The 15,217-nt window shown below is 37.3% G+C and overlaps 1 protein-coding gene across 3 annotated transcripts in view; it reads right to left on the bottom strand.

Annotated features, from left to right (window-relative positions):
- The window catches only part of LOC103987356 (pantothenate kinase 2), a 32,889-nt gene that overhangs the window by 9,867 nt on the left and 7,805 nt on the right, over positions 1-15,217 (bottom strand). For 2 of the 3 annotated variants that reach the window (XM_009405640.3, XM_009405641.3), the window contains exons 9-12: positions 14,317-14,448; positions 13,208-13,320; positions 12,809-13,001; positions 674-885 (exon numbers count right to left, since the gene is read on the bottom strand). In XM_009405640.3, coding sequence (XP_009403915.2) covers positions 674-885; positions 12,809-13,001; positions 13,208-13,320; positions 14,317-14,448 — 650 coding nt within the window. Of the gene's footprint in view, positions 1-673; positions 886-4,691; positions 4,756-12,808; positions 13,002-13,207; positions 13,321-14,316; positions 14,449-15,217 lie in introns of those variants that run through there. The other variant, XR_010514106.1, reaches the window with a different exon arrangement.

Here is a 15,217-nt window from a genome sequence, read left to right as displayed (position 1 = left end):
CCGATCAATATAACAGATAAGAGAGTTGATGGGATACAGTGAAAAGGAGACAAAAGCACTAGTAGACATTCTTGTAAGATACAAACAAATGCTCATTTGCTTAACTGCTAACTACATTGGTTGTGAGACAGGCAAAAAGACCATCAAAGACTTGAAAACAGTAAGACCATGTGCTGAAACAATGGAGTCATAATGATGCATGTCTAACACAAGACAATGCCATTGACAGAAATATATCAGATACTCATGTAATAGCTACAATTATTTCAGGTTTGACTAAGTTATTCTTATAGCAAGGCACTCCTTACCCGTTGCAAGGACATTGTTATGGATGAATGCCCATACAAAGTTATACTCTCTAAAACAAACTGCCATTGACAAACATACAGATACTAGGAGATGCACGAATATATACCCATCAATAATAAGATACATGCGCTCAAGCATCTGCACATTTACTACCCGGATATAGAAACAAAACTAAAGTTAGATATATATTTTGAGGGAAAGCTGAAGGAAGATGTAGAAATTAGAAATTATATAAAACCTGTTGATCTTTCATAAAAAAACTTCAGCTCAGAGTACATCACGTGAGTTTACAGCAAGGCATAATTTAAATAATGAAATACCCAGTAATTATTCTGCAGAACTTCAATATCTTGTGAAGACTTACATCTTAGGATCTGCCAATAGAGGAAACTCTTCGAGTGTGGGCATAAGATGAAGAACACCTATGTTCAATGCAGCACTTGCGTCTGAACGCAAAGTATTGCCCCTGGATGAAGGCCGTTCAAAGCCACCCATACCAGTTGTCCCAGGAGGAGCCATAGGTACCGGAGCTGTAATCTGAGTACCTTTCTGAACAAACTTCTCCAGCCACGAAATCTGCAAAGAATCACATCAAGCCTATAACTCACACAAACTAATTCATAGAAAATAGATGAAACAGCCACTGAAACCGACATGCATAGGAACAAGAAAAGAATACATGATGACAAGTCTGATGAATATTGTTTACATGCCCATTTGATCAGATACTGCTGAATTTCTAGTTCTCTGCAGACTGGAAAAGGAATATCCTTTGCCTTATAAAAAAGAACTTGACCATACGATGTGTCACGCCTCGATGTAACCTAACTCGGTTCTCAAGAAGATCAGTCCGTACATGAAATAAAGTCATTTTCACATAGCTAAATAATTATTTTTCTTAAAACAATGAGCAATTACTAAAGACACTTTCACCTCTCACTGCTGATATAACACTACTTTCAAACAAATATGTAGTTATTTTTAGCATGTAACAATATGTTGATTCCATATTAACAAATACAAAGGTCTATGTCACGCATGAATAAAGCATTAACAGTCATACACTGATCATATATTGATGATATAGAAAGTTATCATATCAATCATGCATGAAGCCTACTTATTGATATATTTACTCTAATTATATGTAATGTAATAAAGTTGTTCAAATAAAGAACACATCATATTTCATACATATCACATAACAAGGATCAAATCCATATCACAAGTCATACATCTTTCTCTTTTCTTTTTCTTCCATCTTTTTTATATCACATGTCATATTATAATTTATACTTCCTTATTCATATAGGAAATAAAAATAATTATGAAATATATAATTGATCATTTGGGAAGCAACATAGTATGTTCAACTGCAGGAGTTTAAAATAAAATTTCACTATTTGAACCCAAAGGAACTCATGAAGTCCTTTTTTATTTTTGAGGTTCAGCTTGTATTATAGTTAATGAGTACTGGAAGGAGAAGGATGGTTACAACTTGCAAGAATATGAGAACAGAAAGTAAAAGAAAAATTTTCATGCAGTTATTACCTTAGATCCACAAAATTATGTAAATGTTGTTCTGTGATTAAAACTCAACCATGGAACATTGGATTCCAACATACATACAAATCTGAATTGAGATAAAATTACTGACCACGAATATTTCCTCATTGCAAAAAAAATAGGACAACACCAACATAAGAATTGACCTATCATTTTCCCCGTGCTTGGATAATACAGTGCCAGAAATTAAAGATAAAAGAACTGCCTCATTTCCAGGTACATGGCGAAGTGGGATAGGAAACCATAGCTGTTTACAAAAGTACATCCTCTGATTTTATAATTTTTTTAATGATTTCACGTCATACATAAAAACGCACCAAAATGATTTCCTTCTATCTAGCAATCAAATTATTCTTCAACCATGCACTTCTCAAGGGACAAATCAATGACTTACAACTACAAGTTTGGACTTCTAGGTTATCGGGTTGCTATTCAAAGCGGCAATAGGTGAACCCATTGTGCCTAGCCTAAAGGACCACACATAAGGTTATCTCTCCCTTCCTCTTGTAGATCAATTCTCCACTCATGATTTCCTTTAATATATCTACTACACAATTGAAAGTTTCCCAACTCAAAATAAGACAATGGAAAACACATAAAATATAAAACTCAATGTGAATACAAGTCCATGGATCATGAAAAATCATTCTACAAAATTTCATAAATTGATACATATAGTGAGAGAGATCAATAAAATAAATAAGAATAATAAAACAAAGAGACAAGAAGGTTTCCTTCGTAATGAAATCATATTTTATCAAAGATAAGGAAGACAAGAGGAATCATATGCCCTAACGTCTTTTTTGTAGGTGATGCCCTAACGTCTCCTCTTCTCCTTTCTTGATGGCCACACTCTCTACCACGAGATGAGAGGATGACGACTATAAATAATGAGGGAGGAGACTTAACCCTAACCTTAGGTTCATATATGAAATCGAATTACTAATTTTTCCCTAATTAAAATTAAGATATTATACGATGTGCTATACAAGGTGTTGGTAAATCTTGGGTGAAATCACATGCGTAGCGGAAGAACATAAAATAAAAATCCCAAAATTTCCCGTAGAAAAGAAGGTTTCATCGTCGTAAAAAAGTTAGTGCACAAAAACCCGCGAAATCGAAAACTGCGTGTATAAGAAAGATTGTGTTACTTAGGGAGATTGTATATCCCTAAAAACTTACAAATATGTGGAAAAGGATAAAGGAGGTCAGCTGTCCTCCTCTAGCGATGATCCACACGACAGGGACTGCAAAGACGCTCCTCAAATCGTTGCACAATCCTCCTCACTACGTGCACTACGCAATAAAAAAGGGGGCGACCCCTTCTTGCTGCCCATACGCCCTAATAGGGGTTGCAGGTTGAGGAGAAGGAGAGAGGAGAATAGGAGGTAGCAACCAAAAAGAACCAAGCCCATGACCTTTTAGTTCCCTCCTATTTATAGAGGTCCCCTGTCAACTTAACCATAATGGATCCTGCCATAGTGAGCATTGGATCTCCATCCAACTACCTAAGCCTTTTTGGTTAGTGGGTCTCTACCCAATAATTTATTATTGGCTCTTATTGGATCTCATCCATAGGATCTAATAATTCAAGGGCTTATTGGATATCCAATAAGATAAGGGCTCCAACGGATATCTCATATCCAAACTTCTACTCATCGCAATACCTACCATATGTGTGTGACCCTTTAGGCCCAATATCGAACTGACCATGAGTCATATCTATCATAACTCTTTCTGGCTCAGTGAATTATTATCTCCATAATAATTCACTCGATTCATTGACTGTAGACGTACTAGGCCACTACGCCGTAGTCCCCAGACGATACAGGGGAATCCAATCCATTGGACCTATCTGTCATCAGTTACCGTGTATTTATAGTCCCTCATCCATATAATATTTCAAAGACCGTATACTGGGCATGGTGCTATCAGGCCCATACGGTTTCTACTCGAGTCTCGCTTTAATCGGATTCTCCTAGAGAACTCTTTTTCAATCCAAATGACCCTAGTCAGGGATTTGTCTGAGCAAGAACACATGGGATATTCCTCTCATTACACCGAGAGCGGATGATCCTTTATCGACACTCAATAACCCTCGTAAGATTGACTACCACTCCCGATGACCGATTGTGGTAGATTTGAAACTTCTAAGCCTATAAGTTCGGTGTCAAAGAGTGGAGTAATTATACAAGATATCCTTAGTGTCTCAAGTCTAAGAATCAAATATACCATTGGGACGACGAAATCGCTATCTGACAATAAGGCATCATCAACCATCCAACATTCCATGAGCAGATCAATTAGCGAACTTATTCTCCAATGAACACCTGCACTGTATTCCTAGTGTCCTCACACGAGCAGCTATGAGATCAACCGCCTCCATCATATGGACGGGTATACAGTACAACAATCTGTCCGGTTATCTCGATGTCCCTCTTGAGTAATCTATAATCAGGATTATTTAGGGTCTGTGTTTAAAGGCGAATCAGTCTCACTATCGTGATCTCATCACGATTCGATTCTCATTGCACAAATCCATGTATATCATAATATATTCAAGTAATAAGTAATATAAAGTGATAAATATCAAATAATATAATAAACAAAAAGAGCGTGTCATGTCACATATGTCATCACTCACGTGATTGACTTGCAGAGCACCTATGACCAGCACAAGGCTTGTCCCCCATGGCTGATTTAGTGATACTTAGTAGTACATAACAAAATATCTATTTTGAGCTTAAGGAGGTTTCCTTCATCATAAAATCATATTTTATAAAAGGTAAGGAAGACAAAAGAATTTGAATCCCTACCTTCATCTTCGTTGTAGGTGATGCCCAAGTGCCTCCTCTCCTCTTTCCTCGATAGTCATGCTATCTGCCACAAGAGAATTATGACCAAAAATGAGGGAGTGGATTTAACCCTAACCCTATGTTCATTTATGAAATTAAATTACCAATTTTACCTTAATTAAAATCAGTCTATTATATCATGCGTGGTTCAAGGCTTGTCTCATATGACTAATTCAGTGATACTTCATATTATATAACAAAATATCTATTTTAAACTTAATTATGAAAGATAAGGAAGACAAAAAGAATTGGGTCACTAACTTGGTCTTTGTTGTAAGTGATGTCGTCTCGTCTCCTCCTTCAATGGTCGTGCTCTTTGCCACGAGAGGAGAGGATAGCGATTATAAATAAGGAGGGAGGGAATTTAACCTTAGCCTTAGGTTTACTTATGAAATCAAATTATCAATTTGCCTCTAATTAAAATTAGAATATTATCTGATATGTAATACTAGGCTTGTCTCATATGGTTGATTCTAAGGTTTGCTGTACCGATACGTATCGCTCGATATGGGAGGTACGTACCGGTTTGACAGGATATCAACATGTGGATTGCCTTTTACTAGGTGGTATCGATCGCTTAACATCGTATCGAGTGATATGGGGTTTGTACCGGGCGATAACGATCGAAATTAAACTGTTACCAACCTGTACCAATCGGTAGCGATTAGATTTCGAGCATTACCGATCAAGGGTTGAGATTACCCTATTTCAAATGGTCAATTTAATCGTTTGAGGCTTAGAAAAAGGGTTTTTAAACCCTTTCCTCCTGACTTTTTCAACTCATTTCACTCTAAAACTCTTTTTCACTCACTTCTCTCTCTTATTCTCACATTTTCACTCTCCTAAAACTCAATAAAGCTATAATTGATGAATTGGATCAAATTTAGGAGGATAAATTGAGAGAATTAAGAGGAAGACCATTCTAATCAAGAGTTATGTATTCTCTTTCTAAATTTTTATAGATTTATAAGGAGATTAAGCCTATTCTACGTGGTATATAACTTAATGTCTAATATGTTATTTGATGGTAGAATAATGTTAATTAGGGAATAATTAAGGTATTTAATATTGTGATTAGTGTGTTTTATATTATTTTTTTCGAAATTAAATACTTAATAGGTTAAATCTTTATATTTCATGTATATTATATGTTTATGATGGTATAATAGGTTTAATTAAGTTTTTTATACTACGATTAGTGATTTTAATGATGATTTAATTAAAATTTGATCGATATTGGGTCAATTTATATTATTTTTGCTAAATTATACTAAATTTATATTTATTTCTAACTTCAAAATCTTAATCTAAATTTTTTTCTATTTTCATGTATTTTTAGAGGTTTTTTATAATTTTGGGTGTACCGTCGAGACACCTCAGTATGTACCATACCGAGTAGGTACATTAGTAAGGACCGAAATCACAATCCTTGGCTGATTCAATGATAATAGTTAGTAGTATATAACAAAATATCTATTTTGAGCTTAATAAGAATATTTCATTTGTTATGAAATTATATTTTATAAAAGATAATGAAGACAAAAAGAATCAAATCTCTACCTTGATCCTTTTTGTAGGTGATGCTCTAAAGTTCTCTCCTCCTTTGGTGGCCACGCTCTCTGCCACGAGAGGAGAGGATGACAACTATAGATAAGGGGGGGGTAGGGGGAGAGGATTTAACTACAACCCTAGGTTCACCTATGAAATGAAATATAAATTTATTATTAATTATAATTAGAATATTATATATTATGTTATATAAGGCTTATCCCCTATGGTTGAATTTGTAATAATTAGTAGTATATAACAAAATATCTATTTTGGGCTTAATTATGAAAGATAAGGAAGACAAAAGGAATCAAATCCTTACCTTAGTTTTTGTTGTAAGTGATGTCATAACGTTTCCTCTACTTCCTCGACGATTATACTCTTTGTCACGAGAGGATAGGATTGTCACTGACTTAGCTAGTTTTGCCTAAGTCATGTGTCACCCTTATGTGTCTGTTCATAAAGGATTAACCTCCCTAAAATATTAAGGTCCCTTAAGAACATGCAAAAAACAAGATGATGGGTTAGGGGAAATGTTTAACTCAGGATCTCACAAGTAGTCATTTCAGCAAACACTTAATAAACAATATAAATTACAAACATAAACTTAACAAGCTTTGAACAATCACACAACAAAGGATCCAAGGTGGTCTGCCGCAGCCAAAAGCCCCCACATGACACTACTGCGGAACAAGACAGCAAACCAGCAATAGACATTACCTTAAAGATCCATCCAACCATATACCACCTAGGTAGCCCAGTGTGCTACGCTGGCTGACACTCCGCACCATTCTACGAAGCTAAAAAAACCCTTAAAATAGCTACTTGGATGGCTTATTTATGAACAATTTTGCATCTACGTGATTACACACAACCTACGTTTATCAAACTAAAATGGCCATAAAAGCAAACCAAAATGAGATTGCCAAGCCTACTACAAGCCCTATACATATTTTGTAAAGTATGATCAAAATTGAAAGACATAGACATATACAAACATTACATCGAACACCTTGTGTATAGATTTGTCCGTGACATTCTTCCCAACTTATTCCCTCGACGTCCTCGTCGAAGCCATTACAAACGCTGCATCTCCTTACCTGTGCCGGATCTTCAATCTTTTGCTCTAGTTGCAACATACCTCATGGCTCTCAGTTGCTCTCCGCCATTATTGTTGAGTAATCAAACATTGATTTACCAATGCTACTTCAACTTGCCAATGTCTCTGACTTTGATGTGGGGTTAGTCAAGTTGTGTTGATCTTTACTAATTCCTGTGGATCCCCCAGATGAAGGAAAACATTTTCCTTGTCATGTGTCAATCTCTCAAACATCTTGTGCCACTTGAACTAGGTAGATGCCTGTTGGAGATTTAACGAGCATGCCCTCGCAGATTTAGAAGTTTTTAAGGTTTTTTCTCTGCAAAATTTGCCTATTGATTCCTCTTTTACTTAGTTGTCACCTCCACGTAGATTCACATCACTTCCGCTTTCGATTGATATTATGTTAGAAAATGAAGTAGACAATCTACTCTTGATAGAAACAATTACCATTGGTGAGGATTTGATAACTGTTTTTTTCCATTAAGTCTTTTCGAAGAGTCTTTGATTATGTGCAGAGCTCCTCTACTAGATAAATAAGATAATTGATTTACTCGATATCATAAATTCTCTTAAGAGTTGAGAATACAAAGGTTACTTGACTTAGCCCGCCTCCTCGAGGAATGTACTTCATGCATTAAGCTGGAAACTAGCCTTCGCCTACTCTTTACTCGCACTTGTAAAACACTCGAAGTGTTTGCACTCTTTACGTTAAGTTAACTACTGCAATTCGCCTCTTTATTACCATCAAACTTCAAAAATGCAAGAAGTTTTGCCTGAAAAGAGCAAAATTTTGCCTTAATTTGGAGTAATTCTTCGATAATTTTGGTCGCCTCTGGGATTGTGTTATCTTCTTCATCATTTCTACCGCCCACTATGAGTCAAAAATGAATAGCATCGCGTACTGCCTACTTCATTCCTTGGTCAAGCACTACTGCATCGACCCAAAGTCCCCTACTTTCGACTATCTTGATGAGATCATCGACACAGAACTTACAAATTTCCTTGGCCTTTACCCTTTTGTCATGTCTCGGTACTTAGAATTTGCCTCTATATTTTCCACCTCCTCAACCCTTATTCACGACCATATGCTCTCCATCGATGAGAACAAGGGATCGATGACTCTAGGAAGTCCCACCTCTACAGTACCATGGTGCTGCTATGTCCACGACCCTACTATTTGTTGTCTCGCACATTGTCCATTTCTTCATGATTGATAGATCCGTCTCTACAGCAATGTAGCACTCCCAAGTCCACCTCCTTTCTAACTGATGCCTGATTTTAGGTAGCTAAGTCTCTCTAGACTCATCGTTGCTTCCTTGCTCCTTTCGACCACTTGCTTTGATACCTCTGTATTCTCCGAGCAATTCCCCTTAGTCGATAGAAAGACATATCATAACTCTCATGCATGGCCTCCACCATCATATTATAGGGCTTGCGTCAATTATGTTCTTCTTTGTATCCTTGATAGCAATGTTCTCTCGCTCGACTTTGTCTTCCAACTTGTCGGGCTCTCTTAAGCAAATATGAGCTCTGCAGGAGTCTATCTTTTTAGCCACTCTGATCATACCTCTATAAGATCAAGTCACTCCCCATGGGAGTCACTGGTACTTGTACTTAGAATCCCCCTCGGTGGTATATAGCCCCCATATGCTGATGACCAAGGCTTTCATCTGATGCAAAATTCAGTGCACGCACAGAAGATCTGCCTTTACGGTACCATAGCATTCACTCCTTGAATTAATAACCATTTTTATCGTCGTGTTGCTTACCGAAGTGGAGCGCCCGATCATACCTCTATATGATCAAATCCCTTACGAGACTTCTCCTGTATGTGTTGCATTGCCTCGAACTATTCCACCACAATCCGCTGCACCATGTCGCCTCTTAACGACATCATTGCATTTTGATCTTTGTGAGATGAACTCGAGTTGCGACCTCTCCATGTGTGGCATCTGCCATCATGTTGCAGGGCCTCCACCACCTTCGATTGCGTTCACTCCTTTGGCAATCAACTTTCATTCACTTGCTCTCGGGTCACACACGGACGAAGCATAGCTCTAGGAAAATCCGTAGTCCAACAACTCTCGTAGTCCATCGACTTCGTTAAAATCGGTGCACCATCGTCTAAATCTTAGGCCCCTGCCCCAACACAATTTTCATTGTGCACACTTCCTTTACGGCAACTCAAATGGAAAAACTATGACATATACTTCAAGAGTACCCACCTCCATGTCTTCTTGCCCCGTGTTAAAGCCTTCTGACCCAAACATCACCTTCATAAGTTGAGTCACCTTAGTCCCTCCGTCAATTGCTTCATCAAGATAAGGTATATGTGCCTCGAAGCTCCCTTCGACTTTGGCACCATGCAAGATAAGTCCACTCCATCAAAGTGAGGGACACATGGAACGACACGATCTCGCTCTTACATTTATAAGAATCCATAACCTTGACCTCTATCCAAAGAAAGCTTCGAACCTGCGCTCCATGTTCTATCTTTTATGTCAACTTTCTTCATGTGGCTTGGGCATTTCACCAAGTTCCACCTAGGTTGTTTCACTCATTAGTTTGCATTGAGTTGATGGTGGCCCTATCATTCCACGGGTCAATCCTCTGTTGAGTCTGATCTCCACATCGGCTCTAAGTGTGCCTTCGTTTGTTGTTGCCTAATGTCACTCCCCCACTTGGTCTTGTAATGTGTCCACCAATGCATTACCACGTATGAGATCATGGGATGACTCCTTGCCACACGCTCAATCCATTCTGCTTAATAGAGCTGTCGTCTTGAGGTACCCCCCCAACATATATGGTCTGTTGCTCCAATGAGAAAAGTTTCTCCTTATATCCTTCCCTTTGAAATTTTTAGAGACTATCATCCCCATAGCCGACTCTACCTTGCTAAGCAAACTATGCATTGTTCCATCCCCATGAATGCACTTGCTAGATTATGACTTTTCAACGCCTAACAACATTTGAACCTACTACACACTTCAATCTCCTATAGATGTATCCTTCTCATATCAAAAAGACACTTTCCATGTTCTATGACACCGAGTTTTGATTGCCTTGGGATGACCATAGATAGTCCATCATCTACATACAAGCCCTTGTATAAGTGTCGAATTCTTCGAGTTAGCAATTCCCCTCACCTCTGTGAGCTTTGTATAACTCTTTCAATCACCGAGCAACTCATCCCTCCTTGCACGATCTCATCCTTTGCCAAGTGCCCTGCTTGCCTTAAGCACCGTCAAGTTTGGTTGCCAACGTCGAGCCGTAGCTCGAACTCAGCCATCCCTACCTTTGTGCACTATGCGTTCTTCACAACTCGCTTGTCCTCGTTAGTGCCTCTCAGGCAAAAGGTTGGTCATTCCTCTGAATGTTGATCTTGGATGCGTACTCCTCTGAGGAACTCCTTTCCTTATGTCTCTACACCTGTTTCCCTCAAACGGTCATGCGTGATGGTTGCCCTCAATGCAACCTCGCTAGGTTTCCCACGTTTGCATGCCAAGTGATTCTAAGCAGAGTTTTTAATTTCGAATAATACTGCTCAGTACAGGCGGTACGTACTGGTCCGATAGCATATCGGTACGTAGACCACCCACTACAGGGCAGAAGGCTCAATATCGCCCCGTATCAAACAATACAGGGTATATCAGACGATCGAAATTTCGATCGTTATTGCCCGGCACAACTCGGTAATGGTCAATTTCGACCGTTATCGATCTGTAACAGTGCTCCAACGGTTAAAATGACCATTGGAGACCTTTCTCATGCGTTTTTAAACTCATCTTCTCCCATATTTCACCCTATTTTACTCTCATACTCCTCTTAAACTATCTCAAACTCATTTTTTCTCACATTTACACTCTCCTAAACTCTACAAAGCAACGATTTGTGAATTGATAATTCAAATGATTTTTCTATAGATATTTCAATATTTATAGAAGAGCAATACGTAACGAACCAAAATACGAACCTTGCACAAGGCTATTCCTCAAAATCCGAAAAAGATATGTGATACTATTCTTACCTAATTTACATTGGTTTTGCTAAACTTATACTATTACTATATTTATTTCTAACTTAAAAACCCTACCCTAACTTTTATTTTTATTTTCAGGTATTTTCGGAAGATTTTACGCCTAAATTAGGTTTCCACTCGATACACCTATACCGTACCGAGCGAAGCTCAAAACTTCGGTACGGTACAAAATTTCAATCTATGATTCTAAGTGTGCTTGTCCCACTATGATAACATATGTCACGGACTTAGCTGGTTTTACCTAAATCGTACAGCACCATTGCATGTTTGTACACAAAGTATCAATCTTCCCAAAACCTCTTATAGTCCCTTAAGGACTTACAAAAAAGAAAACGGGTTAGAAGGAGCATTTAACTTTGGATCTCACAAGCATACATTTCAGCAAACACTTAATAGTCAATACAAATTACAAATGTAGACTTTGCAAGCTCTAAACGATCGTGCGACAAAGGGTCCAAGGTGGTCTGTCATGACCAAAAGTCCCCATAAGTGCCCACATGATACTACTACGGAACAAGACAACAAACTAACCCTAGACACTGTCCGAAAGGCCCATCTAACCATGTGCCACCCAAGTAGCTTTAGGGTGCTATGTTGGCTAACACTCCACACCACTCTGCGAAGCTAGAAAACCCCCAAAATAGCTATTTGGATTGACTTATTTTTAGGTAGTTTTGTCTTTGTGCAACAATTATAGACAATCTATGTGTACAGGACTAAAACAACCACAAAAGCCAATCAAAATGGGACTATCAAGCCTACTGCAAGCTTTCTATATGCTATACAATGCATAAACAAATTCGAAATATACGGATATACACAAACATTACATCGAACATCTCGTGTATAGATTTGTCCATGACAAAAAGACGACTATAACTAAGGAGGGAATTTAATCCTAACCCTAAGTTCACTTGAAATCAAATTACCAATTTGCCCCTAATTAAAATCAGTCTATTATATCATGTGTGGTTCAAGGCTTTGTCCCGTATATAACAAAATATTTGTTTTAAACTTAATCATAAAAGATAAGGAAAAAAGAATCGAATCCCTAAATTGGTCCTTGTTGTAAGTGATGATCTAACGTCTTCTCTCCCCCTTCCTCAATGGTCATGCTCTCTACCACGAGAGGAGAGGATGGTGACTTATGAATCAAAGTATCAATTTATCCATAATTAAAATTAGGGTATTATAAGATGTGTGGTACAAGGCTTGTCCTCTATGGCTGTGATTCTTAGTATATAATAAAATATCTAATGTGAATTTAAAGCTAAATAGGAATATTTACAAATCACTCGGGTAATAAGGTGACAAATGGAAGCAGTGTGATGATAAGAAGTGCAATAATTCAAGCAAATGTGTACTATACAAAGGGAACAATGTTCTTGCCTTTTCATTCAGGTTGCCAAGCGGAGGACCATGAATCTTTCCCGCAATACAAGGAGCCTCCATAGGAAATCTTTCAACCAACTGATGTGCTCTCAAGTAATCAAGGCCATGTTTTTCATAGCTCATGAATGCACCAAGAGCTCCCAAAAAGCCCTCATGACGCAGAAACATAGCTTGTGCCTGTCCCTTAGACCTAAGGATAAGGAAACATCCAGCAAAATATTATAGAGCACTTGAAATGCTGAAGAATCAAGTTATGAAAGTAAACTATTACTTCTACTGGATTCCACATCAAATACATGAAAATTAGGCCAATTAGAATAAACTTGACAAGCATACAGTAATGATATTCTCAAAACTAACAAAATTATAATTAAAGTGAATTTGACAACACATTACCAGAAATGCACTGCAAAAGAAATGGTGTCCATGGTGTAAGCATGACCACGAATGAAGAATCCTCCAAAAAATATTTTTTTCAGCCCATAACGAAGTGCATTTAGATATGAGATCTAAGACAACAGTAACAATAATAAGCTGTCAATCCCAATTTTCTGGGTTCAGTTAATTTTAAAATATCTATCATGTAAAAAACTGAGTGAAATTATCACAAACAACATAGTAGCCCTTCATGGGATTCAAGAAATAATTGCAAATTAGGACATAACATGGATGAAGGCCACAGAGAGAGATTAAGAGAACAAGATTAAAAATTCCAGAGAACCAAAATAAGTTGCTTTGGGAAAACTGGATCACAGCAATATGTTCTCATCATACTTAGGAGTTGGGAGTTACCTGAAGTCTCAATACGTTGAGGATCAGAAAACTAGGTAAATTCAGACTCCTATATTAACAAGAATATGTTCTCGTCATATTAAGCAGCAACAGTTGGTTGTAAAGCTTCATCTATAATCTCAACAAGTTGTCAATTACATATGGTGGGTAGCATCAATGATCCTCAGAGTGTACCAAGTACCAACTAAGTTGTTAACAATAGGCAGATATGAACATTCCAAAAATCACAGTCAGCTTCCAGTTTAATATACAATCATAAGGAGTTCAAGTCCAATTTTTTAACAATAGCAAACTAAAAGAACCAAATTGATACAGGCAAATTCAACCTTCCCTCTTGGTTTTGTATTACAACAGAATGCGACATGCAGGAATGTTGTTCCCACAATTCAAACAATTGATACCAGGTTGCAATAGGAGAATCTTGCAATGGTGCGAAGGCTCGCTTTCTAAATGACTAAATATCTTAAAGTTACTACAAGGTTGCTAATTGTATTTTTGAAGCACATAGAACTTGTGAAATACTGGACTAACATAAATAACAGTGTCATGAATCTATAAAATTAAATGCATCAAGTAATGGGTGTATGATGCCAGAGCTCATAAAAAGGAAGACATTCAAGATACATGTTCCTACTTCACAAAGAAAAATATTATCTAAACACTTCTCTTAGCAAATTAATTTTTGGTCCATGGATACAAGTCAGGAAACTAACCTGCCCAATGTTATATGAAATCATCCGCAGAAGAGAGAGAGAGATATCTTCAGGTCTGTAATCAGAAAGTTCCTTGGTTTCTGAAATTGTTTTTCCAAAACTAGAAGCTATAGTTGATGCTGAAAGCCCAATCTAAAACAATTAAGATAAGTCTAAGTTATTTAATGCACAATAAGAGAAAGGCCACAACGCTTGCCACAGCTAATATAAGACACTTGAATGTTCTCTTAACCAGTTCAAAAATGATTTCTGAAATATAATAACAAAAACATTGTCTTGATACAGACATGCAAAGTCTGATGTGGTCGGTTAGTTGATCAATTCTTAAAGGATGTTGTAATGGGCACTAAGGATTAATTTAACCACTTGCTTATACTTTACACCAGAAACATCTGAAAAACACATAGTATGACAATAATAGTGCTACTGAGAAATAGCACTTGAAGTTAAAATGGATGGAAAAAAGAATTCAATTAATACAACCTAGGGCTTTCTTGTCAATAACAATAGTGCACAAAATAATAAAGTTCTAACTGTTCAGATTATTAGTACGAAGTGGCTATAGACCTTTTATTTTTGTTAAGCTAGATTCCTACTCTCAAAGGAGAGCAAGAGGAATAATTAACTTCTAGAGACATGTAACTATTAAGTCAATTGTGGTAAAAATTTGATGGGCACAGTTAGAGGATTGGTGATTAAGAGAAGAGAAGGACAAGGTAACATGATTCTTTAGGACCCAGCTCACATGACTATCACAGCCAACTAAATGTTATAACAAAGTCATGAAGGTGCTAATGAGCACAATTGGTAAGGTTCTTGACAGTTGATAGGAAGTTCTTGGGTTCGAATCCCGCCGTCACCAAAATTTCACTTACAATTTCCCAAATTTCAGATCCAACTG

The sequence above is a fragment of the Musa acuminata genome, chromosome BXJ1-6, assembly GCF_036884655.1.
Source record: "Musa acuminata AAA Group cultivar baxijiao chromosome BXJ1-6, Cavendish_Baxijiao_AAA, whole genome shotgun sequence".
In the NCBI taxonomy this organism is placed as follows: Eukaryota; Viridiplantae; Streptophyta; class Magnoliopsida; order Zingiberales; family Musaceae; genus Musa; species Musa acuminata.
The sequence above is the reverse complement of the archived record's forward strand: the minus strand, read 5'-3'. Positions and strand labels throughout refer to the sequence as shown.